Source organism: Anarrhichthys ocellatus, unplaced genomic scaffold (assembly GCF_004355925.1).
Source record: "Anarrhichthys ocellatus isolate YVR2014 unplaced genomic scaffold, GSC_Weel_1.0 scaffold22, whole genome shotgun sequence".
Lineage (NCBI taxonomy): Eukaryota > Metazoa > Chordata > Actinopteri > Perciformes > Anarhichadidae > Anarrhichthys > Anarrhichthys ocellatus.
In genome coordinates this window covers 1,770,315-1,795,384 of record NW_022280052.1, presented here as the reverse complement: position 1 = coordinate 1,795,384, position 25,070 = coordinate 1,770,315, and the positions used below count along the sequence as shown (strand labels likewise).

At 41.1% G+C, this 25,070-nt stretch overlaps 1 protein-coding gene across 2 annotated transcripts in view; it reads right to left on the bottom strand.

Moving 5' to 3' along the window:
- raver2 (ribonucleoprotein, PTB-binding 2) overlaps window positions 1-21,617 on the bottom strand; it is a 64,271-nt gene extending 42,654 nt beyond the window's left edge. For both annotated transcript variants that reach the window (XM_031859584.1, XM_031859585.1), the window contains exons 1-2: window positions 21,310-21,617; window positions 6,750-6,816 (exon numbers count right to left, since the gene is read on the bottom strand). In XM_031859584.1, the coding sequence (XP_031715444.1) occupies window positions 6,750-6,816; window positions 21,310-21,579 (337 nt within the window). In that variant the 5' untranslated portion in view covers window positions 21,580-21,617. The remainder of the gene's footprint in view (window positions 1-6,749; window positions 6,817-21,309) is intronic.
- Between the last annotated feature and the right edge of the window lie 3,453 nt (window positions 21,618-25,070).

The window sequence follows — 25,070 nt, the reverse complement described above, 5'->3', positions numbered from 1 at the left end:
CACACACACACACACACACACACACACACACACACACACACACACACACACACACACACACACACACAGCGGGACGCGCTTAAACACACCGACAGACACAGACACATAAACAGTCCCATCAGTATGGCCTAATAAGTCCAACGGTGGAGGCCAGCTCAGTGAGCTGATGTAGTCATGAGGTGCAGATGCATGCCAAAGCTTTTCTGAGCAGTACTTTTCAATTAGAGCAGAGGTCGGAGACGAGCCAGGAGGGGTTACACCAACTAACCAACACCAACAGTGAGAAAACACCTGCGTGCTATAAGACAGAACGAGCATGACAGTTTCTCATGGCAATCTTTTTTGTTACACCCGGAAAATCCAATTAGAGGAAAAGCACATAAAAAAATGTATACTATGAATTAATTACCACGGGGTCAATTACTAATGTGTCCCCAGAAAGACTCATCTTTGGTGTAATTAACACCTTTATCCCAGGAGAAGCCAATCACATACACCTCAAGGAAAAGGGCTCCAAAACGGAATCATACAAACACGGATCTGTGTGGTGAGTCTCATTAGGATGACGGTCATGTGTCTTAACAGAGTCCAATGAAGTCATGCTGTTTACCTGCACTAAATTGCAATCTCACCCACCCAAGTGTCCAGATATTGAAACTTGGAACCGGACACAGAATTGGTTGGTGGGTCGAATGTTTTTTGTCATGCGTTTATGTGAAAAAAAGAAGAAGAAATTATAAGGGTTGACATCTTGAAATGCTAAGAGCTATGACATATCATGACTTGAATGACTTTAGAATTTTCAAAAATAATATTGGTCAGTTTATTTTTTAAACTCTTAAATATACAGATTAGGTATTAAGTCATTGGCTTTTAAATCCAGTATTGGTCAGAGAAAGAAAAAGGTAAAATCATTTAATATGGAGAGAAGAATAGATGAAAATCCAGCCAGGATATGATACATTATATCCAAGTAAACTGTACCGATAGGAATAAAAAAACAAAAGCTAAAAAGAATAACACTACTTTCCATTAACTAGTGTCTGTTACAGGTGTGTCGATGTAAAGTAATTCCTGTATCTTATAGGTCTTATAACCACAAACACTAAAGTGAAATTGAAACAGGTGTAAAAACAGCCATCAGATCTTCTCCGTCTTATTACAGACTTGTCGCTAAAAGGAATCCCCCAAGTACACACAAACTTTACCTTTCAAAAAAAAGACACATAGACAATCACATTCCCAAGTGGTGAGCTTAGCATTCAGAATATTAATGAGTCTTGTGCATGCTTGACTGTGTTTTTGTGTCTGCATAAGTGAGACACTCAGCTAAGGGAACATGTGTGCATTTCACACCCATTATAAAAACCTCTCTGCACACAATAAAACCAATTTCTGTTCTCAGGGGAGTTATGCCATTTCTGATCCACAGCTACTCGACAGGAGAGCCCGACCCTTGTGGGCTTTTTAAAAACCAGCTCCATTATACTAGCTCATTTTTAGTTCATCGTTTTTTGCACACGTGTTAGGGAACAAATGAGCTTATGTTGTTGAATAACATATTGACACGATGATTGTGACTATCTATAAATTAACAAAATAATAGAAACAATACTTCCATGTTGGGCCACATGTCTAGTAAAACATTTGAGACATTACAACATAATAATTTATCTGATGACACTAAAACCTTTGCGTGAGAAACAAAGCTCTCAGGGGGAACTTTCACTTCTTTCATATGATTATTTTGTTTATTGTGCATTTATTACAGAACCCAAGGGCTGATAACAACAGCAGAAGGATTTTAAAACCAAATATAAAACCAATTTCATAATTTAAGCCAATTTGACCAATAAAAACTGTGTTCTGCTGCAGTTCTGCCTCACGATGACAAAACACGGCTTCTTTTGAGTACTGTGATGCGAAATGTGCAACGAAGTTCAACATTTCTCTACTAACTGAAGAATCTGCTGAACAAATTTACTTTTAAATCTTCAAGAGTACCCAGTTTGAGTTTGATGAAAAATGATCAACCATGCAGTATGAGGAGAATAATTCCACCCTCATAAAATATTTAACATTTTTATAATTCAACCTTGCAGGGAAATGTGACTGAACTCGTGTTGATGCCCTTCAATTGTTTAAAATGAACAAATGACATGAGAGCCAGTTACGTCCTGTAAAACAGATGAACAGATCACGCAGACGGGCTAAAGCTAATTCCTGGCAAACTCTGCAGAATACGAGCTGAGCTTGATTATGTTCCCTCTGTTCGTCCTCGTCTCTGAATCTCATCTCTTGCTCATGCAGTGAGCCAAAGAACCGCCGCATTTATAGGTTAGCTTCTGTTCTTCATACGAGTCGTACTGGGCCTAAACAATTGTGACTTGCCCAAAGCCGAAGTACTCATAACCTCTCTCTCACCACCTTCTTATATCAAGGATATTGTATTAGATGTTCCTAGTTCATGTAATTCCCATTTCCTTCTTTTATGAAACATGATGCTTAACATTTTCTGTCCATATTCTAAGCTGGTCAGTAAAATATGAGTGCCTTGTTTTTGCACCAACAAAAAAAAAAAAAAAAAAAATCAATGAGCACAATTTGTGTCAAGATAAGAAAGATGCTACAAAGTAATGTCGCCGTTACAAAAAGATTATACTACAACAAAGAAGAAAGAAAATAAATTAAACAATTAATAATTAGTTAGCATTCAACAAGTGTGACTCATGGGATATGTTATTGTTAAATACTAACAGAAGAATTATTTCATCCCTGTTTCTGTTGTGAGCTATCAAGTAGTAGATTGTTTATTTAACTCCAATAATAGCTCAGTGGTCTTTCTATGCAAGAGAGAAGAGTGTTTCTGTGTGTGAGAGCGAAAGAAGCAATAAATAACATTTCAAGTGTTGTTTAATCTTCATCAACATTTGACTCTACAAACAAGCAATTCAGTCTATATCCTGATTTCTGTCGTGTCAAGTCGTGCTTCCCAGGAGGCATTTTCTGCTTCATAGACGCAGGAACATTCAACAGCCATCCCGTAGCAGTCAAACAAGGAGCACCACCGAAACTCAAGAATTATGAAAATGATGTTAAGTGCCACTCAGAAATACCTCAGTGGTGAGAAGCAGAACGGGAGAGCTAAAAAGAAGAAGCCTCTGAGACATGAAAGCAACAAGAACAATGAAGAAAAGGAACGCCCTCTTATTAACACTTTCAGAAAACAACAGAAAACATCAAAGAACATTTTCTAAAGTATCTTATATAATAAAGACAACTGTGTGCTGAGCGGTGCTGAAGGTCTGGGCTTCAAGAGCTTCCAATTCTGATTTTGTCAGCACATTTCAGCTCATTCACGGGCTTCACTTCAAATCTTTCAACTGTTGCATGGTGGCACAGACAGAAAAGATCTTTTTTATTTTCTAAAGCTGCGAGACTTCGACAGGCAGGAAGGGTGAGAGAGAGAAAAGAGACGAAGGGAGAGAGGAAGGAGAGGAGTGAGTCAGACTATAAACACTTGGTTGGCGTGATGTTATCCAGCTGCCATGAAAACTGATCCAATGGCAAGCAAGTTCAATCTGACCGCTGTGTCACTCACACACACACAATCAACACTTCCCACACACAGATACAAAGCTTTACATTTATCATGACACACATTAAACACACACATACAGGCATATCCAAACAAGCCACGGGGTTACCGGATCAAGAAAATATTCAGTCCTTCAGCGCACACACACAGACACGCACATAGTGAAAAGCTACAGAGGCTTGATATCAATCCTCCACACCTCTAACTGAAGCAGTCGGGAATCTCCAAACACACACACACACACACACACACACACACACACACACACACACACACACACACACACACGCACACACGCGCCCGCTCAGGGAACAGTGTGCACCCTGCCAGCTGAAGAAAGCACGCCACCTCAAACAATCTCATTTGTACCCATTTCATTAGGGTGAAAGTGTTAATGAGCAGTGTCACTAAGTTTAACTGTTATCTGTCTACATCGACTAAACAGAAAACATTAAGACACGGCCAACAGCTCCAGCTGATTGAAAAGTTTAAAAAAAGTAAGTGCAAGTAAGGGCTACATTCAAAATAGGTTCTACTGAAAAGTGGAGACATTTGATAAACGTGGCGTTGGGTTGTACAGTAGGAGAACATACTTTAAAAAATGAGTGCAGCCAGGTGGCCAAGAACGTGTCATGGAGACTTACTATCATGCAGGATTTCATTCCAACCGACAGGTTACCTTTAGACAGAGTTAAACTAGCTGGTTTCCTGTTTCTGGTCATTACAATAAGCTATGATAACCGGCTAATGGCTCCAGCTACATAATGTAACGTAATGTCTTTCTTCTCACCCAACTCTCGGCAAGAAAGCGAATACGCTTGTTTTCCAAAAGGTTTAACGACCCCAAACTTTCTGTGTCACTCATTTAGCAATAGGGCTGATGCAATACAGACAGACATTACTGCTACACATTAGTACCGAAACAAGTCTGAGAAGGTTGACCGTCATACTTCTTATTTCAAATGTCTAAAAAGCTGTTTCCCTGGAGGTATAACCTGCTAAGACCAAGTGTTCATATCTGTCAAAACACTTATTAACTCAACCCCTCTCCTTACCAGAGGATGAAGGTAATGCACACATTTGAAAGTGGAGGAGGATAAGATTTTACTGGATTCAGATTGTTCTGGTGCTTTAGCTTGAACCGCAAGCTTATGGAATATGATCTGAAAACACAATTCTGTGTTTCTCTGTGTCTTTCAGTCTCTCCCTGTTGCCCCTCTCCCCCTCAGAGAGAGACAAAGAGCATTAAATGAGAGAGGAACAAGGGGAAAGGAATGTGGTGCCAACATAATAGATTTGTCAGGAAAAATTGTGCATTTCCTTCAACAACTTCTGATGATCTTGACGCTGGATTCCCACCCTCCTCCACCCACCTCAGCACATCAGAGCCCAGCACACAACGCCAACACAGCCGGCTAATTAGTAGAGCACCGTGGCTACCGTGGTCCGATGAGGGCCCGTGTTTCATCACGCACTCATTTGTTCCTAAACCCCATTAACCTTTTGGACATGCTGGTGCTTTGATATCTCAGCTGTTTACAGCTCCCTCTGCTTTCTAACAGCGTTATGTTTCAGGTGCTCGGCTGACTGCATGGACTAAATATAGGCACTATGTAAGAGATTTCCCTGGAAAGGGACACACTCTCGGGGCAGGGGGTCTGCTGTGTGTGTGTGTGTAGATGTCTGACTTCTTGTGTTTACGAGCTTATGAGAACCGAATGTACTCAGAATGTGAGTAGGATGTGCGAGTCTGTGCAAAAACGTACTTGTGTTACATTAGATATTACGAAGCTATGCACCCGTCATTTGTACAAAGCCTGTAAAAACATAACTTTTTTGAATTTGGCAAGCTGCCAATCAAATGCTTTCAAAAACATGAGTGCTTTATTTCACAAACAATTAAACCGAAACCATGTCTGACTCATCACGCTGCTCCGCTAACGCTCAAATCACCCGTCAATTTTGCAATTGCTTCTACGAACCAGCCAGCCTGTTTTTAAGTATGCATCACTGCATAACCCATCCAGCCTGAGGAAGAGACTCATCCTCTAAACTTCAACTCACAAATGTGCCTTAACTGTACAATCTATACGGCTTACAACAGCCTCTATCCTTAGACTCTCCATGCGAAGTAGAGACTCCCCCCCGCCCCCAAAATCCCTTCAACAGGAGAAATATAAAACTAAAGAAATTGTCTAAACTGCAACACCGTATCCTGCTTTTTTGTGTCAATATTATACACTCAGTTACCAGTTTATTAGGTACACCTAGCTAAAACTAAGACAGTCTAATACAACAGCTCGAGCAAGAAATCCTCACATCATGAAAGTAATAATGTTCAGTTTTTGTCGGAACTGTTTTACAGCTTTATAGACGTTTTTTTTTAGGTGAATTAGTGACAAACTTCTTTCAAAATTATACTAGAATTGAATCAAGCATTCATAGCAGGACAATTGTATCAGACTGCATCAGTATGTATTAAACTGGCAATGGAGTGTATTTTATACACACTCTTAAGATTTTAGCATTCAAATTAAGGTTGGATTTCATTTATTTGAGTCATTTTACAGACAAATTAGTGGTATACATCAAATAATCACCATCGCTGTGCTAAAAACAGTGACTGCAGTATTTCAAATATATAATTAGCAGAAAATCAAAAAAAGAACTGTACTGAACGAGTAATGAAACAGATCTTGATCACCGGCGTCACAGGCTTCAGTGTGACCCCTCCACTATCTCTACAGTATGTAAAACAAGTGTTTCAGTCATGCCATCACTACCACACTACTTTCCATGCAACTATAAATACAATTTTGTGATGACTGATATGACATAGCTGTATGCTGAGGGTTTGGTTTACAGTATCGTTTGAGCTGAATATCTGTGTGTATGGGCTCTTTTATGCCTATCTTTGTGAGGACCAGTCGGATTTTAAGCCCGACGCCATTTTGGATTGAACCTTTTCTATTCTTCAAATGGCAGTTTAAGACCTGGTTTAGGGTTAGAATTAGGTTAGGTTCATGTTTAATTACTTAGTTTTGATGGTTATGGTTAGTAAATGCATTGTGTCGATGAGGGTCCTCACACATATAGGGGTACAAGTGTGTGTGTGTGTGTGTGTGTGTGTCTGGTACGGTGTGAGTTTTACCTGTGCCTTTGTTGCGGTCCATAAAGCAGTATTTCAGTTCATATTCCTTCAGAATCTCATGGACTTCCTGTAAAGAGACATAAAGAGAGAAGCACGGGACTTGAGCCGAGAAATCGCCAAGCTTTCAATGATTATAGGAATATTCAAATATTCACAATGACAATTTGAGTTTAGGTAAATCTTATGAAAATTGACTTTTGCTCATCACAGCGACACATCCTGATTTTTCTACACTTGAGAAGATTATTTTCCTTCACGGTAAACTCTGTGATCAGAGACTTCTCCAATTGCTGTAATTTGTCCCTCACGGGTAATTATGTTTTTTGTTTTTTTCAATAAGATGAAAAGCTTTCTGTCTCCTGTCAGGCTCATAATCACAGCAGCCTGCATACTGCACTTCAATCCACGCGAGGGACACGCACACAGCTGCGTATCAAAGTAATACATTTAGAATTTATCTTTCAAATTAAAGTGTAGTCCAAGAGATCCTCACATCTGGTCTGAGTGACTCCACTGCTAACTCTGCTAGCCTTGGTTCCTTCCTGATGGGGTTTCACTGTCACACAGAGTCTCGCCTGCACACAAGTAACTGACAGCACAAGCTGGTCGGAGCTTGGCAGCAAGGGTTATATTTTAGATATGCTCCTGCGATATGCGTAACCAGTCGCAGTGAAAACCGGTCCAACAGTTCTAGATCAAACAGGAGCACAGTGTAGGCGTAAGGACTGAGCGGTGAGCAACAAAACAAAACAAAAGATAAATAAGATCAACAACCACTGCGCTAAAACAACCTGCAGGCCACGGTCTAAACTCAGTGGCACTGAAAAGGCCACTTCAGCATAAAGCAATTATTGTTAAGTGCCACCAGAGACAGGGTGTAATAGCCAGTCTACAGCAGTATGATGCACATGAGGGAGGACTTTCAGAACGGCCTTATCCAGCAGTGCAGACACTGAGTTCATCATGATCATGTCAGTATGACGTGGACACATTCTCACACTCCTTGTTTTTTTCCTTTCCACTTCTTTATCTTATTATGTTACCATCCAATTCTATCAAAACTATTCAAATACAGCAATTAAATGTGAATTGCTTGCTGGAACCCAAATTAACTTTTTGGCTTAACGTACGGTAGATGAAATTTCAACAGTTTTTTATCATCCAAAAAAAGAATAATTTACTTTTTGCAATTGTTACTATTACTACCATCTTGGTACCACATGCAATTCTTGATCAATATTATAGTTATGTGCAGTAATAATACTATCAATAACTGTATTCATTCAACTATTTCAACACTAAAGTGTAACACATTTGAAACGATAGATTCAGTGGTGTTTAGATGGATAGTTACTTTATTAACCCCGCGAGGGGAAATGTTTTCACTATTTGCCTTAATGTGCAAGAAGGATAATCTTTTAAGGAGTCTGAAAATAAAACAAGTATCAAGGAATTAACAATAACAACTAAAAAATAAGTAACTAATAAATTAGTAGCATGTTCGGTCTTCTTCAGACAGTTTGACACGTTTTTTTCCTTCTCGTCTCTCACAATGAAGTCCGGTCTTCGGATAGTGAATCCAGTCATTTCGCCGGGCTTGTGAAGCTCAAAAACTACTCATCCACCATTTTACAGTAGCGAGGTAGTCGGCTACGGCGGAGCGTATGACGTATGCACAAGTTTAACTAACTTGGTTGCGATTGGCCAGTGAGCCCAGCACGCTCTCATACATACCCTGAACGACAGGCACACAGAGGGCCACAGACGGACGGAAATTTAATTTTTCTTCTACCGGCCAGAGTGGTGGGTGGGCTCCATAATTTACCCATCAAACACAAAATTTATCGCATCTGGCGCCCTGATTGCATTTTCAAGAGCCGGTTCAAAGCAAATAAATCGGGTTTATAAACGAGCCTGAATGTGAACAAAAGGACGATGAAAGGGAACCCAATCTTTCAAGAAATGATTAGTATTTGGGAGGATGTGGCTGTTCTGTATTGTCAGTTAATGTTGCCCAAACTCTGTGCTTTTATTCAATATGTTGGCCATGTTTTTTGCTTCTATTCAAAGAAGAAAACAAAGAAATTAACTAATGGTGATACAATGATCACCTTTCACACGAGAGTGAAAGCAGGTTTGACATTTCCGGGAGGTCGAGTGGACAGAAAACATTTCCAATCCCATAATTTCTATAAAGACAACGATGAGGCTTTCTATTCTCCATTTCTTTCTCTCTAACATGATCCAGCCCACTCATGAACACAGTGAGCAGGAATGTGCCATATCAGTGAAGGCCATGCAAGGCAGCCCACGCAGAGGGTCAATGTCTGCAATCGCTCAGAGGGACACAATGCAGGTTTCTAGTCGGTAAAGCTGAGCTCTTGTATTAACAGGAATTCTGACATAAAAGGCATCAGACTAAAGGAAAACCTTTATTTCCTACGTGCACGAAATAATGAGTGAAGAAGATAAGCAACAAAACAGGAACTTACATTAGAAATCAAGTAAAGCGGTGTGCAAAAAAATAAGAAAACAAAGAAATTGCTTCCAGCTTCCCCCCGACCCACTAGATGGTCATTATTGCAGTACTGAAGAGGATGCCGACACCGACAGTGCAGAGTACTGTGTGACAGTCAGACAAGGTTGAATTATGCCACTCAGGGTTCATTCTCTCTTTGGTGGGGTGTCATCACTCGTCCCTGTGCTATTCTGTACTTAAATTGTGCTGAAAGTTTGTTTCTCGCACAGCACCGGCACATTACAAGACACTTAAAGACTATTTTTAGGAGTCAAAACAGTCCTGCCTCTCTTCTCAGCCAAACAATTTACCAGTTGAGCACACCATGCTGCACGTTTTTTTTATGATATTCCAGTTTGTTTCACCCTATTTCCTTTTTACATTCCACGTGTTAATGTTCTACTTTCATTATCCCTTCACGCTGTTCTACAATGTTCCACTTTGTTTCATTGAGATACCAAATACGCCATTTCCACAGCTTCCTAATTAACAACGCCGTAATAGCTAAGCGGCGCTCACAAGTGTTTCAAACCAGCCACTGGGCTCAGTAACGAGACCGTGTGACCAAACACTCATACTCTGTAAAACTAAACCCGCAAACTGCAAATCATGATTTTATATTTTGACACAAATAGAGCTACATCTCGATGCCTCGTACCGCTATAGAGATGGATACAGTGGCAACAAACCTTGACAGACTTTTAACATCATCACATATTTAAAAAGACACCTTTATGACCGACAGCGATTAGATGGAAAATCTGGCAGAAGAAGTGGGACAAGCCATTTCCTGTTCAAGAATGGTCGACAGCATATTCCTCAAGCTGTTCTGTGATATATAAAGCATGTCATTCTGTTCCACGCTGGGCTACACTGGTCCCTCTGCGTGTTTTAACACTTTAAGAAGCTGACATTTCCAGCAAGTCCAGTCAGTACCCAGCACCAGCCTCAGCCCAGGGCCAATTTCTGCATGCATACACACACTCTGTGCTTTAATACGACAGCAAACTGCCCGGAGACAGTAGACTTGACGCCTGGTAAGACTAAGTGGAACTCATAGGTGTAGTATAGGTTCATGAAGGAACATGAAATCAGCTGATCATCAGCTTCACAGGTGTCCACTAGAAATGCATCCATTGCAATTTGCTTGGCCACACCCAATTTTGTCTGACCGGCCGATTTCGATATTTGACGATTACGATTTTCTTTCTAAGAACTATAATCGGATCCAGACTTTTTTTTAAACACCGTCCCCAAGTCAGTGCAAACCATCAACAATTGTAAATGTTATACTTTTTTACTTAGTTATTGTCAGCTATAGCAGTTATTTGCAAAAAAACACACATTAGGAATTTAATGATATAGAAATAAATGATTGTCTTCAAATATTTGCTGTGATAAAAAGAAATGCTTGGCATTAGTAGTTTTAGTTTCTCTCTAATATCTGTTTTATAATGCTGTGGAAACATGTTTAACTGTATTCATTCAAGATATCATGATAGCGTTATCATTTACCTCTTGCCCTCGCCTTTTTACTGAGTAGAGCTTGAACGCACCATAATGCAAGTCAATGTAACATCTCCGTCATAAGCCGGACTGTTGTAGGGAGAGACCACGTGCTGGCAGCAGAAGAGCCAGTCACTGCGATTACTCTGTGCAGCCCCCCTGGGGATGAATTACAATACAACAATTGTCTGATTAAGTTCCAAATGTTTTTAAGGTTGTTCCTCCACAGCTTTGTTTGGACTTGCAGTTGTGACAACTTTATGACTTCTTCACTCACAGCAAGGACATGTGTGTGACCGTCTGTGTACCGACGTAACGCTAGCTTGCAGCGGTAGCACACGTGCGAATGTGACGAGCAAAAATATGAGACCCGACCGTCTGGTCACCGGTCAAGGCCGATCAGTTGAAAACCGTCGGATTCGATCAGTGCATCTCTTGTGTCGACAAAAGGAAAAAGTGAGTACTCAACTCCATACTCGCTGAACACTGCTGCTGCCAACAGCACCCACCTTATCTCCATCTTTCAATCCTTCTTTTTCTCTTTCTCGCTCTAAAGAAACAATAGTTTAATTGGCTCCGCACTTGTGGCACTTGTTGTCAGGTGGAATGTGGAACTGACTGCTGCAGCACTTATGTTAAAGGTTTCTCTTTGTAGCATATTTGAACTTCGCTTTGGACAAAAGCATCTGCCAAATTCATAAATGTAATTCCAGCGCAATCCAGCTTTCTGTTGGGAGAAGAATAAAAGACACACAGCCACTAAAGCATCACTGAGCGTGCACATGCAGGCCGGAGAAGCATGTTCTCGCCTAAATGCTACACAACCATTTTTTTTAATCTTGTCTAATGTAAATTGGGCAAGAAAGGTGCCTTGTGCATTACATCAAAATAAATTGCATTTATCAACAGTATTTCAAACTAAAGTGCAGTCATTGAGACAAAATATATCGGGTGTGTTTGATTTTGTGATGATCAGCAACATCAAGACCAGCAGCATCACAAGGATACCGAGTTGCAGCATCAAAGATACACCAGTTCTATTTCAAAAAGCCGCAATGTGCTTTTTGAACATTAAAGCATGTAAACATGTTCTAGTAGAAAACCCAAAATACAAATATAAACCTGAAAATGAGCATCTTTCCCCTTTCAATGTCACGGTTAAGTGTAGATTTTTATAATGCACTGGCAAATCTCATCCTTGAGCTTGCAGCAACTGTCGTTCCAGTGACATCTCTCCTGTCAATTTCCTATAAATAAAGAGCAAACTGACTGCAAATAGCCTTTTGACCCTTCTGTCTGTCAGTTTGTTTGCCAGTTTAGATATTTCTAATTCCTCTGCCGCACTTTGTAAGTCACTCTGAAGCGACACATATTCTGTGCAGTGGAAAGTGTACAAGGTGATGTAAATATAAGGTGAGAAAACAAACAGGCCAAGAGGAAAGAGAGGGAGAGGAAAATGTGTTCACACCTGTTCATCCATTACACAAACACACACACACACACACACACACAGACACTCCTTTTGCACCATCGTGTGTGTGCGCGTGTCAGTGTTTGTGTGTGAGAGACAGAGAGAGGGGTGGGGGATTACGGGACAAACACACTGCATGGCCTCCTTACCGGTAGTAACTGTGTCCTTGACCTACTGATAGAGTGATGTGTGCTACAGAGAGAGAGAACAAGAGGATGAAGCCCAGGCCTGCCAGAGAGCAGAATGCCACACACACACAACACTACATGCACAGCACAAATCACTGACCTATCAAATGCCTGCCAGGAGAGCTTCTTAGAAAACGTGCACACATATTGATAGCAGATGAACATAGATACACACAAGTGGAGACATCTCTCGTTTTCTGTTTCTCCTTTCTCTCTCAAGCACATTCTCAGAGTCTTCACACCTCGTATGTTAGTTTAACACCCTCTATCTGCACTGGTAGAATTCCTTGTTTAAAATGTTTTCCTCTTCTGTTCTCTTTTATCTCTTCCTCAACCCCCTCCTGTCCTTGTGCCTCCCCACAAACTCATTTCTTCTCTCCCTCCCTTGTATCTGTTCTCCTGTGTTTGCTCTTTTTCATTGCTGGACTAATCAATGGCTGTCTGGTTGCGTTTTAACACAGAATTGCTGTTACCCTCTAGGAGGGGACGGAGAATACACACTGCTCTCCCTCATTTTTTCCTGACTTAATGGTAAACAGTGATAAAAGCTTTTCTATCACTAAAAAACTTCTTCCTTTGCTTGCCTTCTCCAGTTTTCTTAATTTCTAGTAGAGTAGATAAGTAGTAGAAGATGTAAAGTAGATGATGCATTAAAGCACCACAGCAGGAGCATCGATTCAAACCCATAACCAACCTCAGCTGTCACACGGTCCAAGAGTTACGCTGTGCACTGTCAGGCAGACAAACACAGGCTCTCAGTTAGGACCTGGACATATATGGACTGTATTCATCACCCCAACGTGCATCCTTGTGTGCAAATGGAGTTTTTTGGTTGTTATTGGGTAGATGGAGTAATTGTGACACCTATTAATTAATGCCAACCGACTAAAATGAACTCCCTGATTGTTCATGGATCGAATGTACATGAAGATGTTGTGCAATTATCTTAGCATGTACAGAAAATGACTACCAATATAAATCACTTCCTTCTTTGATAATGCTATCCACCTCTCAAGTGGGAAAGGATACTAAGTGTTTGCCTGATTCATCTTTATCTTATAAACTATGCTGTGAAATAATTGACAAAATGGGTTTCCAGTGGAGCTTGGCCTTACCATCCGGGCCACTATTCACAAGTTTCTGAAAAAATATTTGGAAGCCTAGAGCTCAGTGTACCATTCCCGACCATCTTTATCAGTTACTTGAATCAGAAAACTAAAATTTGGGGAAAGAAATTGAGGGAAGCGTGGGTGGAGCTGCAGTGGCTCAAGCTAGTCATCATGTGTGATTCCCTTTATGCCTTAACACCTAAATAAATATACAATGATACAATATCATATCATTGTAGAAGAGATCATTGTATTTCATGTGGGAAGTTGGGAGTTTTCCATGTCACTTCTACATTCGGTTGCTTCCGTTTGTCCCATAATTTCACTTTTTTTCATTGAGAAGCTGGTTCGTTTTTGCATCAGAAAGGACAGAACCAGTGGGCTGAGGGAAGCAGGTGGCTTGCCCTAAGACAGGACTAATTCTGCAGTCACCATGTGTGACCCCACCTCCCTCCCTCCATCCACACCCATCCGTCTCTGCTTGACGCTGGCCCTGAAGCCACGGGCCTCACATTGGGGGTTATTTTCTGCACTGAGAAGGCAGTCACTCCTCAAGTGTCAGAGTCCTGCAGACATCAGGTCAAAATACTAAATACATATTCAAATGTATGCAAGTGTGACAGCGATAAGGCTGTAGTCAACCTAAGACATTTTTATTCGACCGAAATTCAATCTACTCTTCAACAAATTGACTCTTCAGCGGGGGAGAAATCGTCATATCGACCAACCAACCGACCAGCAGGTGTCGACCCCAGACGTAGTGAAGTATTTAAGCTTCATTTTTCTACACTTTTGTAACAGTGTTGAGATGTTTTAAATCCCATCTTCCAGATAAAAACAACCTAAAATGATGTGTCTAGATGTTGAACATTCCTGCAATCTTTTTTTTTTTTTTTTTTTTAGCATCTATTTGCGGCATGTTACAGCACTTTAGCTTGGCATTAATGTCAGAAAATTACACTTAACCGCAACTCTGACACCGCAGGGATGTGAGGAGACGGGCAGAGAAGCTCGGAGACATGAAAGCTAAATGGCCTCTTGTAGTAATTTTTACTCATAGGCGCCAGCAAAAGCACAATAGGTTGGATGTGGAAAGATTAATGCCTTCTTCTGCAATTAAAATTGCATTACACACTTTTTTGTTTTATTACTGACTTTAAACAGTCAAAAGAAGCTTTACATCACTGGACTTTCACTAAACAGGTAAGTCAGTATTGCTTGAAAATGGTATTGCATAAACACAGATTCGACATATAATGTAAACATTACCTTTTCAATAGCTGTATTTAGAATATCTATAAGGTAATAGAAAAATAGTGCTCTGCCTAAAATATATTAAAGAGATAATTGACCTTCTTGAGTTAAAATTGTAACATTCAATTAATACGCTATTACGTAGGGCGAGTACTGAAACAGTCTCATGATTCAACAGATTCAATAATAATGTTTATGGTCAAACACATCCAATCTCATCATGGTAACTTGTGATTGGTTTGTGTCACTTCACAAACACAACATGTATCTGTCGTTTATTGATTAACGTCAATATAACTGCTATAGATTAACGGAACTATTTAATAACCGCAACCCTGCATTAAGTACGCAACGGTTCCTATTCATTGGACACAAGATATCAAACTTTAATGTCATATGAATTTCAGAACTGTAGAATTACATACTGTAGACCTATTAGCTTGCAAGCTAATAAAAGCATTTTGCATTTCAACAGGTGAACTTTATTAATAAAAAGGTATTATTTTGCAAAAAGATATATTTTGGTATTCTATAAAGGCTTACAGTAGTGACATTCGTGTCTCTTTTTTGACCCTGACAGAATGATATATCCTATTGTTCCCCATGGGTAGAATAAATCTCTGAAATTCATTTATGAAAATAAATCTTTGACACGGGGGAGGATGGATGGGTTCATGCTGATAACTCCGACTCTGCCACCGGCATCTCACAGGAGAAATTGAAATCCATCAGACTGAGCAATGAGTATTTCCTACACTCGAGTCATTACTTGCTGTATGCTTTCATGCTCATGGGTAACAGAAGCGGAACTTGGCATGGCTTGTATTCGTGTTTGACCTCAGTAATAAATCCACTGACTGGATGTCATGTTTGTATGTATTTTAATGTCCAAAGTCGATTACAATGTGCGTCTTCTGTGCAATCATGAGGTTTCACTTCATCTCACTTGGTTTGTGTATCAAACTCCAGTCGTTTGTGTTGCTGCATGAACGTCAAGGATCCTAAACTCCATTAAACGGGAAACCAGCCGGATGCTTGCTGAACAGGGTCAAACATCTCTCTCTCTCTCTCTCTCTCTCTCTCTCTCTCTCTCTCTCTCTCTCAAATATAAGCAGTCACAATTACTCTCTTTTAGCAGCCTATATGAAAGTATTTCATATATATCTGATATACTGTGTAAATGAATAAATTAAAATGTTATTGTTTAAGTTTGTATAATGCATCTCTGGTTTAATGACTACATTTGCTGCACCGTGATATGAAAACATGCCCTCAATAATATCCGGATCTTAACATTATCCTTTTCACCTCATTTCAACAAGCTTGTCATTGGAGGTCACAGAGTATCTCAAGTACAGCTCATCATCTCACCAACATAAAGTCACCTACACTATGACTTATGGAAGGTAAATAAACAGGCTGTATCAACTGGTTGGTCGGTCCTGGTTGCACTTACAGTGGTCAGTCAAACAAGTGAATCTTGAATGTCGGCTGGATAATTGCGGCACAAACATCTGTACATTTTGAGGTTATGCCAGCGACAGTAAACCGCTGAATCACAACACATGTGCTAAGTGATGAAGGCTGCCCACTGTCAGGAGGGGTAGATTTCATGAACATCTGCTGCTGACACACACACACACACACACACACACATACATCACAGCATGTAGGGTGTGAGGAGGAAGTGGGTGGAAAGAGAACAGCTCAGTCACACACTGCTTTGTGACATTAACATGTATCTGTTTTTACCTGTACATGTGCAAACACAACTGCACAAACACACACACACTCTGCCTGGTGTTCAAAGTACAGATGAACTACATATGAACGTGCACATGCACATCATGCAGAACCTGTGTGTGTTTTCTGAGATACTCTGAATAATTCAAGAACTTATCAGAAGTCCTTGGAAGCCAACACGACAAACACACAACCCACATTTATTTTACCCTCCAGTGCACCTGCAAATATGTTTTTACACTACGTGCTTGGATCATTCTTATTCTTTTTTTTTTTAAATTCCACGTGGAGTCTGAGATGCACAGTTGGAGTAGCGGCAAAATTCTTGCTCAATACCTGGGTTTCTACTTCCACCAGAGCTACTGTCAGTACCAGGCTCAGTACGGACCAGTATTAAACTTGTATTGTATAGTATTACATTTGTAGAATTAGATTAGCCTAACTCAAGGGAAGGCACACACTGACGAGTTACATTCATGAAATAAAGTTGATTTAATAAAATAAGATTTAACTCACTTAATCTTGAAGATTGTGTTCAACTATTAAACTAGTAAAAACCTTGAAGACTTGCAAATGTTGAAACCTTAAAAGTAATTATGTTCTACAAGTGATTCAAAAGGATTTGGATTCAATAGTTGACTTTTATTCAGTAACATGCTCCTGAAAGCATTTTACCAAACCCTGTTGATTTGATAAAAGGTTACAGGATTAGAGTCATTAGTGGCTCCTATTTAAGCTTTGTTTATACTCAGTCGAGTATTACATTCATTATAAAGAAACAAGGGTTGAATAGACATGAAGTAGAGCTTTTATCAGTGAATATTCATGACTCACGTCTGAAAAGCTCAGATCACCAAGTTACTAAAATTCCCAAGTGCACGACGAAGCGCCGCAACCACCTGCGGATGCTTCATGCACAACGCAGAGGCCGTGATTACGGATTTTTCTAGCTCGTGCGACACATGCTGGCTTCACTCCGGAGAGTACAAACCAAGCTTTAAAAAGGAGGATAGCGTGAACACATTCCGGCCATCCTTTCAACCAAATGTCTCTTCTGCTCGTCTCTTAACAAGCCCTTTCTATTCTCTTTCCTTGACATTCTTCCTTCCTCCCTCCTTCCTTTCCTCTCCTCTCACTCAACTCTTCTGTCTTCCCGTCGCTCCCTTCTCATTGCACTCTTCTCTTTGTTATTCCCATCCCCCCCGACTTCTCTCTGAGATGAGGGCTGTCAGCGGGGTCATATATTTCACACAGTGCACCATCGACTCCTCAGACGCACATATATCCAACCTACGACATAGTGTTGGCTGATGGGGCAGCGGGTATGATGGGAACGGAAGATGGTGTCGGCTGGGCGAGTCCAACAGACAAGTTATATAAGACAGTGACGAGGACTTTTCTTTATGGAAGATACTGTAATGTCAACACCAGCTCTATGAAATAGATTCACTAGATTCCTGTATAGCACCAAGCGACTTCCCAGAGCACCAGGTGAAGTTTCCAAATTGTTTTTTACGCCCAACCAACTGTTGTAAGTTTATAAAAACAGAGAAAAGCAGCAAACATTACACAATAACACTTGAATTGATAAAGCCACTTTCAAATGACAAGGTAGTACCAAATGTAAATCATACTTTGGTGTTTGATTTTCACCCCTTTACTAAAGATTTCATTCAAGTTATTTTTTTCTTTTTACAAAATGAACCAAAATGATGAGAATAAATATGAAACAAAACATAAATCATACCCTCTAAACTAGAAGAAATCTGGTTTGAATTGAAATCAAACACTAATACCAAGCTAATCTATAGAGGAAACCTTAAAATGCATCTTTGGATGGCTGACAGAAAAGCATGCAGCCAATCTTTACATTTGAGAAGCTGATGTGTATTAAAAGAGGGTTTCTTATCAAAGTTGTTTCAAATCTCCCCGTGAATATTACAATATCTTCAAATGCTGTGATGTGGTTTAAAAGGTTTTTGTTCATCATTCATCAGCCAGATCGCTGAGATGTCTCCACACATAAGATATGTAGCCTGAGCTTCAACAGTACCACTACCAGTCAATAACGCATGTCGCATAATGTCAGAGTGTCAACTACTCCTTTAAAAGGTATAAATTCATGTGGCAAGTTCAGCAGGGCTTCATGCGGCCTCTCCGACTGCTCTGCTCAAACTCACTACACATATCACACTCCTTCTGACCCATGAATAATGTGGAAAATTCAGAGAGAAATAGAGAGAGAGAGAATTTCCACTTCTGCTGCTTCACCTAATCCAAGTGCCTTTTCCTCTCTCTCTCCCTTCTGTTTCTCACTAACACCATGCAGTTGGACTCTTTCACACTCCCTCCCTTTCTCCTTAAACGCACACAAACGACACGAAAATGCAAAATACCTGCCTGCCTGCGAATATTATGCGTCAAATCTATTCACAACGCAGCGATGCAAATTTGCGACAGTTGCAACACTTTTTCAATAAAGGGTTCCAATAGATTCGAGCAGGCAGAGGACCAACTACCGGGATCCTACTGACCCACGGCAGCGTCTGGCAGCCTGTCTGAGGTTAATTGTTGTATAGCCTAAGCTACTGAAAGCTATTTTATTGAGTTTCCTTTCGAGGTTGACAGGGGTAATAGAGTTTGCCGTCTGGGTTTGAACTCAGAGCCTCCCTGTTGTTGTACATTACAGTGTTCCACACAACAGGATGGGTTGATACCTTATTTGTGGTTTGAAAGCTAAGATAATCAAACTTGTTCCATTCCTTTCCTTTTCGCCACGGAATATGCACGTACCCATGACAAAAACAGTAAAAAAAAATATATATATATTGACATGCTAATCAATCACACAATCCCCCCCCCCCCCCCCCCCCCCCCCCCCCGGCTGTGTAAAGGCCTTAAGGCTGCATTCATACCAAATCAGGCATTGCGGCGAAAATGACAGTCCCCCCATTCTTTCGAAAGTGATAGTTAATTTAAGCTGGGGACTGCGGGGGATGCCAAAAAAAAATGCTGCAGCCTGGGCGCGAAAAGTTTTAACCAATTTTTGGAGAAACACAACTCGACGTCATGCTGCTGTGGTCATTTATGTAACCCACGTTTAGCCCGGAACACAGCCACGGGAAGAAGGAAGAAGGGATTGAATGACCAAAACACAACTGAGTGAAACGTTATATCTCACGTGGAGTCACTCAATCTGAGCACCAGTTTAAAACCAACTGTTTTGATAGGCCTGGCATCCTGGTTAGTTATTGAAAGTAAGAGTGTTTGTCGATGCTGACAGACAATCACTCATAGCACCCGGCATACTAGCAGCACGGTGTCGCAGAAATGGGCCATTTAAGGGACTCTCCCACACCGCCACACAAACCTGCGTTAATGGTCGCAACGCCTGACTTGGTGTAAATGCAGCCTAGACAGAGTGCTGGCAGTTTGCCTCTTTCTAAGAATGTATGGTGCTACAATCCTGAAGGAACACACCATCAGCTCCTCGAGAAGGCTTGCATGCTGACACAAGTGGGGAACGACACTTCGTAGCAGATTTGAGTAGGAGACACCAAAAAAGGTCTTAAAGTTATAAACGGTGAAGTCTCTTTGATAAGAAACATGCAACCAAAGCTCTTGTGTGTAAATTAAACATAAAAGATGAAATGACTGATCTGCCGTAAAGGGATCCGATTATGTAAACATGTAGAGTCAGAAATCATGTGTTCTATCCCTCATGTTTTAAAAACACAACAGGCTTAGTTAAGTAGGTTTAACTGCAACTGTTGTTTGAAACATTTGTAAAACACAAGTGGCATGAGAGAACTTTAACTGCACAATGTTTTATTGTCTGTAACGCATTCAATTTAGCAAAGGAGCTGATTAAAATGTCAGTTTGTTATTGCACATGTTGAACATTAAAATGTATGCTTAAAGAAGGCTAAAAAGAAAGCAGAATCACAACAGAAAGCACACGTGCATGTCGTTGCACTGCTCGATGCAGTGAACATATTCAATAATGTCGTGGCAGATGGAAATGTGGATAAACTATAATGCTGAAATGGTGTTCAGAGTTCCTGACTTTAAAACGGCTGCATGGATAATATGTTTTTATATCGATATCGAGGTAAACGTGAATGACAGAGACAAGAAATTTCATCCACAGCTTCTCCTCTTGTTGCAAGGAAAGCACCAGAACGTACGACCCCCCCCCCCATACAGCGTACACAGGATATTTAAAAGTCAATTCAGATCATCCCAAAACATCAGTAAAGTGATTAAAGGTTTGTTTACGTCACTATTTGTGTAGCAATTCAACAATACAGTTTGTGAAGTGTTGTGGCCAAACAATTAGGCCTTTAAATGTGTCAGATGAGGGGATCCCTTCACTCACATTATAATGAGAAGTTACATGGTGTTTAATGACACACCGGCTCATTTTAAATCCAGTAGAGGAAACGGAAACAGCCCGTCTGTCAAATCCCATTGTAACATTGGGAACCACTCAAATAAACTTTAGAGCTAAAGCTCCTCACACAGATGTGGCTTTTATATCGTTTATTATATATCAACCCATATGCTGAGTAAATTAAGATCACTATAGAGCTTCAGAAACCGGTTGTCGTCACCATAAAAAAAAACAAAAAGAAAACGTAGCCAACATTTTGAAAGTGCGTCGGTCGGTGCAAACTAAACCGCCGACGCACAACAAGTCCCGATGTGCGTAAAAACTGAAAAAGTGAGCCGCGCCACTTTCCATAATTTGTTTCCCCAATCTAACGTGTACCTGGTTAGTGGTGTCAGGCGGCATGTTCTTCATGAGGATTTTCCTCCTGTTGCTCAGCTCCTGGCGAGTTTTGGCAAGCCTCTTCTCGATCTCCTCCGGCTCCAGGTCCGGCAGGTCACGGAGGGTAATCTGCCAGTCGGAGGGCTGCGGTGCCGCCGCCGCCTCCGCCGGCTGCTGGCCCTCGGGGCTGTCCATCTCCGGAGGATGTGCGCTCTCCCCGGCTAGAGAAGAGTGGACGATCGGCGGCTGGATGGATGGGGCTGCCGCCATCTTGAGTGGCTGAGGGAAAAGTGTGAGGAGAGAGAGGCAGAGAGACACACCGAGAGAGAAAAGAGAGAGAGCGAGAGAGAGAGCGAGAGAGAGAGCAGGTGGGAGGCGTGTCTGTTAGTGAAAGAGAGAAAGGTAAAACATCCCGTATCAAATAAAAAATAAATAGCTATTTTAATTAAACTCTTATTCCTAACTGTGTATTTTCCTTGAAATAAAATATTCACTTATACATATGCCACTTGGCTGTATAATCACCTCTAAACTTGTGCAATCATCTTTGTTTTGTTTCATTTGTTTAATTGGATAACGCGCAGGTGAAATGAGTAGAACGCAGTAGCTAATTGTTGTAACTACAGTTTGCAGCTCACGTGGTTTATAGCGTGACAGGCTGCACCTCGCGGGCTCCTGGCGACCCCAACTGTCTGCTGAATGTAGAAGCTAACCAAGGTCCGCCAATGCCACCAGCAGACCATCAGTCTGTCGATTCTTGCTTGACATCAATGTTAACCTACTTAAATCTTTCACATGTTGAGCCTGACGTGTGTTTTGTATGTTCTGTAAACTGTATTTCTTACGTCTACAGCAGGGGACTGAATATATGATTGCACAAGAGAAACTCGGTTATTATTTTTGTTCTGTAGCACAATTAACACATTTATTCTTTTGGTCAAAGACAGAAGGAGAGAGCGAGGCCTTCATTGGAGAATATCTCCAAACCACCATAGCTTTCTTCTTACCCGTGCATAATGTAACCACGAATGGCTGCGTGCCTCTCCTCCTTTCTACCCAAGTCATCCAGTGAATGCCAAACTAGCAGCCAACCGAGCCTGCTTGCCTGCCCACCGTGGGTGGAAAGCTGCTCCTGGCAAACACAAAGGGAACAGAGCTCCCTGCCGAGTCCTCACAATGCCTGTGTAGCTTCCGCAGGCTGCATGAGTCGCTGACAGACACGTGCACACAGACTCGCACTCATGAGATGCATTCACACTCACGTATAGGCCCACAAACATGTCAGCAATTGCACACACATCAACCCACTAAAGGAAATGTTTAGAGCACACACACTGTATGCCGAAGCCTGTAAGAGACGGGGAAATCAACCTCCATCATCCAGCCTCCATTTTCTCTCTCTCGCCATCTGTGTGAAGCGTTTCTTGGCAGATCGGAGTCCAGACAATCACAGTTGTCAGTGGGTGAAAATTAGCTCACATTGCCAAGTGGCTGAACCAGTGGAACTCACACACACACCGACTGTACATGCAGCAGTTTGTATGAACGCTTCAATCAAGCTTACGCTCAGTCCACTCGAGTGGAGAGTCCAAAGAGAAGGGCATTTTATGACATTTCAAACAGAAGGAATAGAGGATGAACTGCGGTTTTTTTAATTTCCTGTGAATTCAACACGTCTTTGTGTATCAGCTTGAATCTATATACTCAGTATTGTATGTGCTAAAAAACCAAGTCACGTGTCTTCCTGCATATCAGAAGGTGACAAATGCTCCTTCACCATGATGGATCCTATACGAAAGACATATTTTACCTCCAGAAGGCAATGATACCGGCTTTTCTATTATTAATTCAAGAGGATTTCCAGGTGCAACGCTAATAGATGCGACTCACCCAATGACTCAATTTGCTGCTCTGCACAAAATAAATCTTCAACTATTTTGATAATCAGTCCAGACATCTAATTTTTCAAGCAAATATGCCAAACATGCTCTGGTTGCAGCTTCTCAAATGTGAGGACCTGCTGCTATATCAAATAGTAAATTGAATATTCAGGTTTTAAAACATGTAAAGACTTCTTTGTAAGGTCTGGGAAATTACAATGAGCCCTATTCTCTGAACATTTAAATAAAAGAAAAAAAACGATTACTTTATTCAACTAGAAAGAAATGGGCTTAGTTTGGTTCCTACATCAGGCTACATCTTGTGATCACTGGCAATCTGTTTTTCTGTTAAGATTCTGTCACGTCCTTAATAATACTGATACTGTGTACTAACAACCAAAGAAATCCTTTGGAGAAGAAAAAAAAAAAGATTCTGTTATGTCCTCATATATAAAGTACATATAGCATTACATGTGCTACAAATCACAAACTAATGTCCTTTTGCAAAAGGTGTGAAATGCTCATGACCAGCATTCATCCTGCACATGTGCGAAACATTTCTTTTGTCCAATTGCAATCAGCTGAAACAAAGACATTGTTTCCTGCACTTGAAAGGCATTCAGGTGAAGTCAGTTTTTGATCTAACTGCAGCACATACAATAGTCGGTGCCTGCTGACAGATTGGGGGACATGAATCATTGAGCAGTGGTTCTCTGAAAAGACAGCAAGGACTTGCCTGTCACTTGCACAGGCTGATTTTAGAGACGCATGAATTACTTCACTAAGTGCCAAACAACGTTTCCATGAGAGAACAATTAATTTGTTCTCTCAGTCCCACTGGCACAAACGCATGCCATATTACACTTACAGACACACTCTAACACACACACGCATTAACTCATGTCAGCCTACAGTCGGCCCCGCACAGTTGCCAAACTGTATCTCTAAAAGCGCTATATGTGCAAGTCAATCCCCATAATAATGGGCTATATGCTTCACAAACCAAGGGAAAGAGAGATGTTACTCCCTCTCCATCTAAAAACACAAAAGCCCTGCTGGTGCTTCAGCGTGTCAGCCAGTGATTCACAGCCTTTTGGAGTGGGTGGGTGTAGAGAGGAGGAGGAGAAGAAAGCGGGAACGTGTTCGCCGCTGCTCGCTGGAACTCAGAGTGTGAGTGTGTGGGTGGGCAGAGTGGCTGAACGGGCAAAGCAGGCACCTGGGATCAGCTCAGTAGGCGTGAGGATGGGATGGGAGGGAGGGGGGGGGGTGGTTGAACCCTAAATGCAAAGGGGTTCATTGCGCGTGGGAGTTGACGGTGAGCACACACACATGGGTTTGTATCCCGTATGATTGTACATTGCGATTACGGACACCTCACTCTGCAATCTTGTCTGGAGATATTAAAATGGACTGAAGCCTCTCCCTGCATTAATGAGCCGGTGCTCTGTGCTCATAAATGACCACAGATGCTGTCTAGTGGCATAGCTTCCTTTCTCATATCATAGAGATCATGGGAGGTGTGACCTACTAAAAACAGCTGACCTGGACCTACAGGGACAATATGCACAAGAGGTCCCTGCCCAATTCATGTCCTAATTACAGTGGTCATAAGCATACATCTTCACCAGTGTGTCAGGGAAGCTTTTATGTGCCGAGCAAGTGAATCTGTCATGAGAAAGTTGCACCTAATTTAATGTGAATAAACCCTGTTTTCAACCCAACTGTTTACTTTTTTTAATGTCTTGATCGCTACAGAGGCTCCGATTAGATTTATTTAGTTACCAAGGAAGTAATACTGTAGAGGTGTACCTTTGAGCAGAACATTGTGAATGATGATCATATCTGCTGAGATGGTTTTGGGAAACTGGGACTCTGGATTGC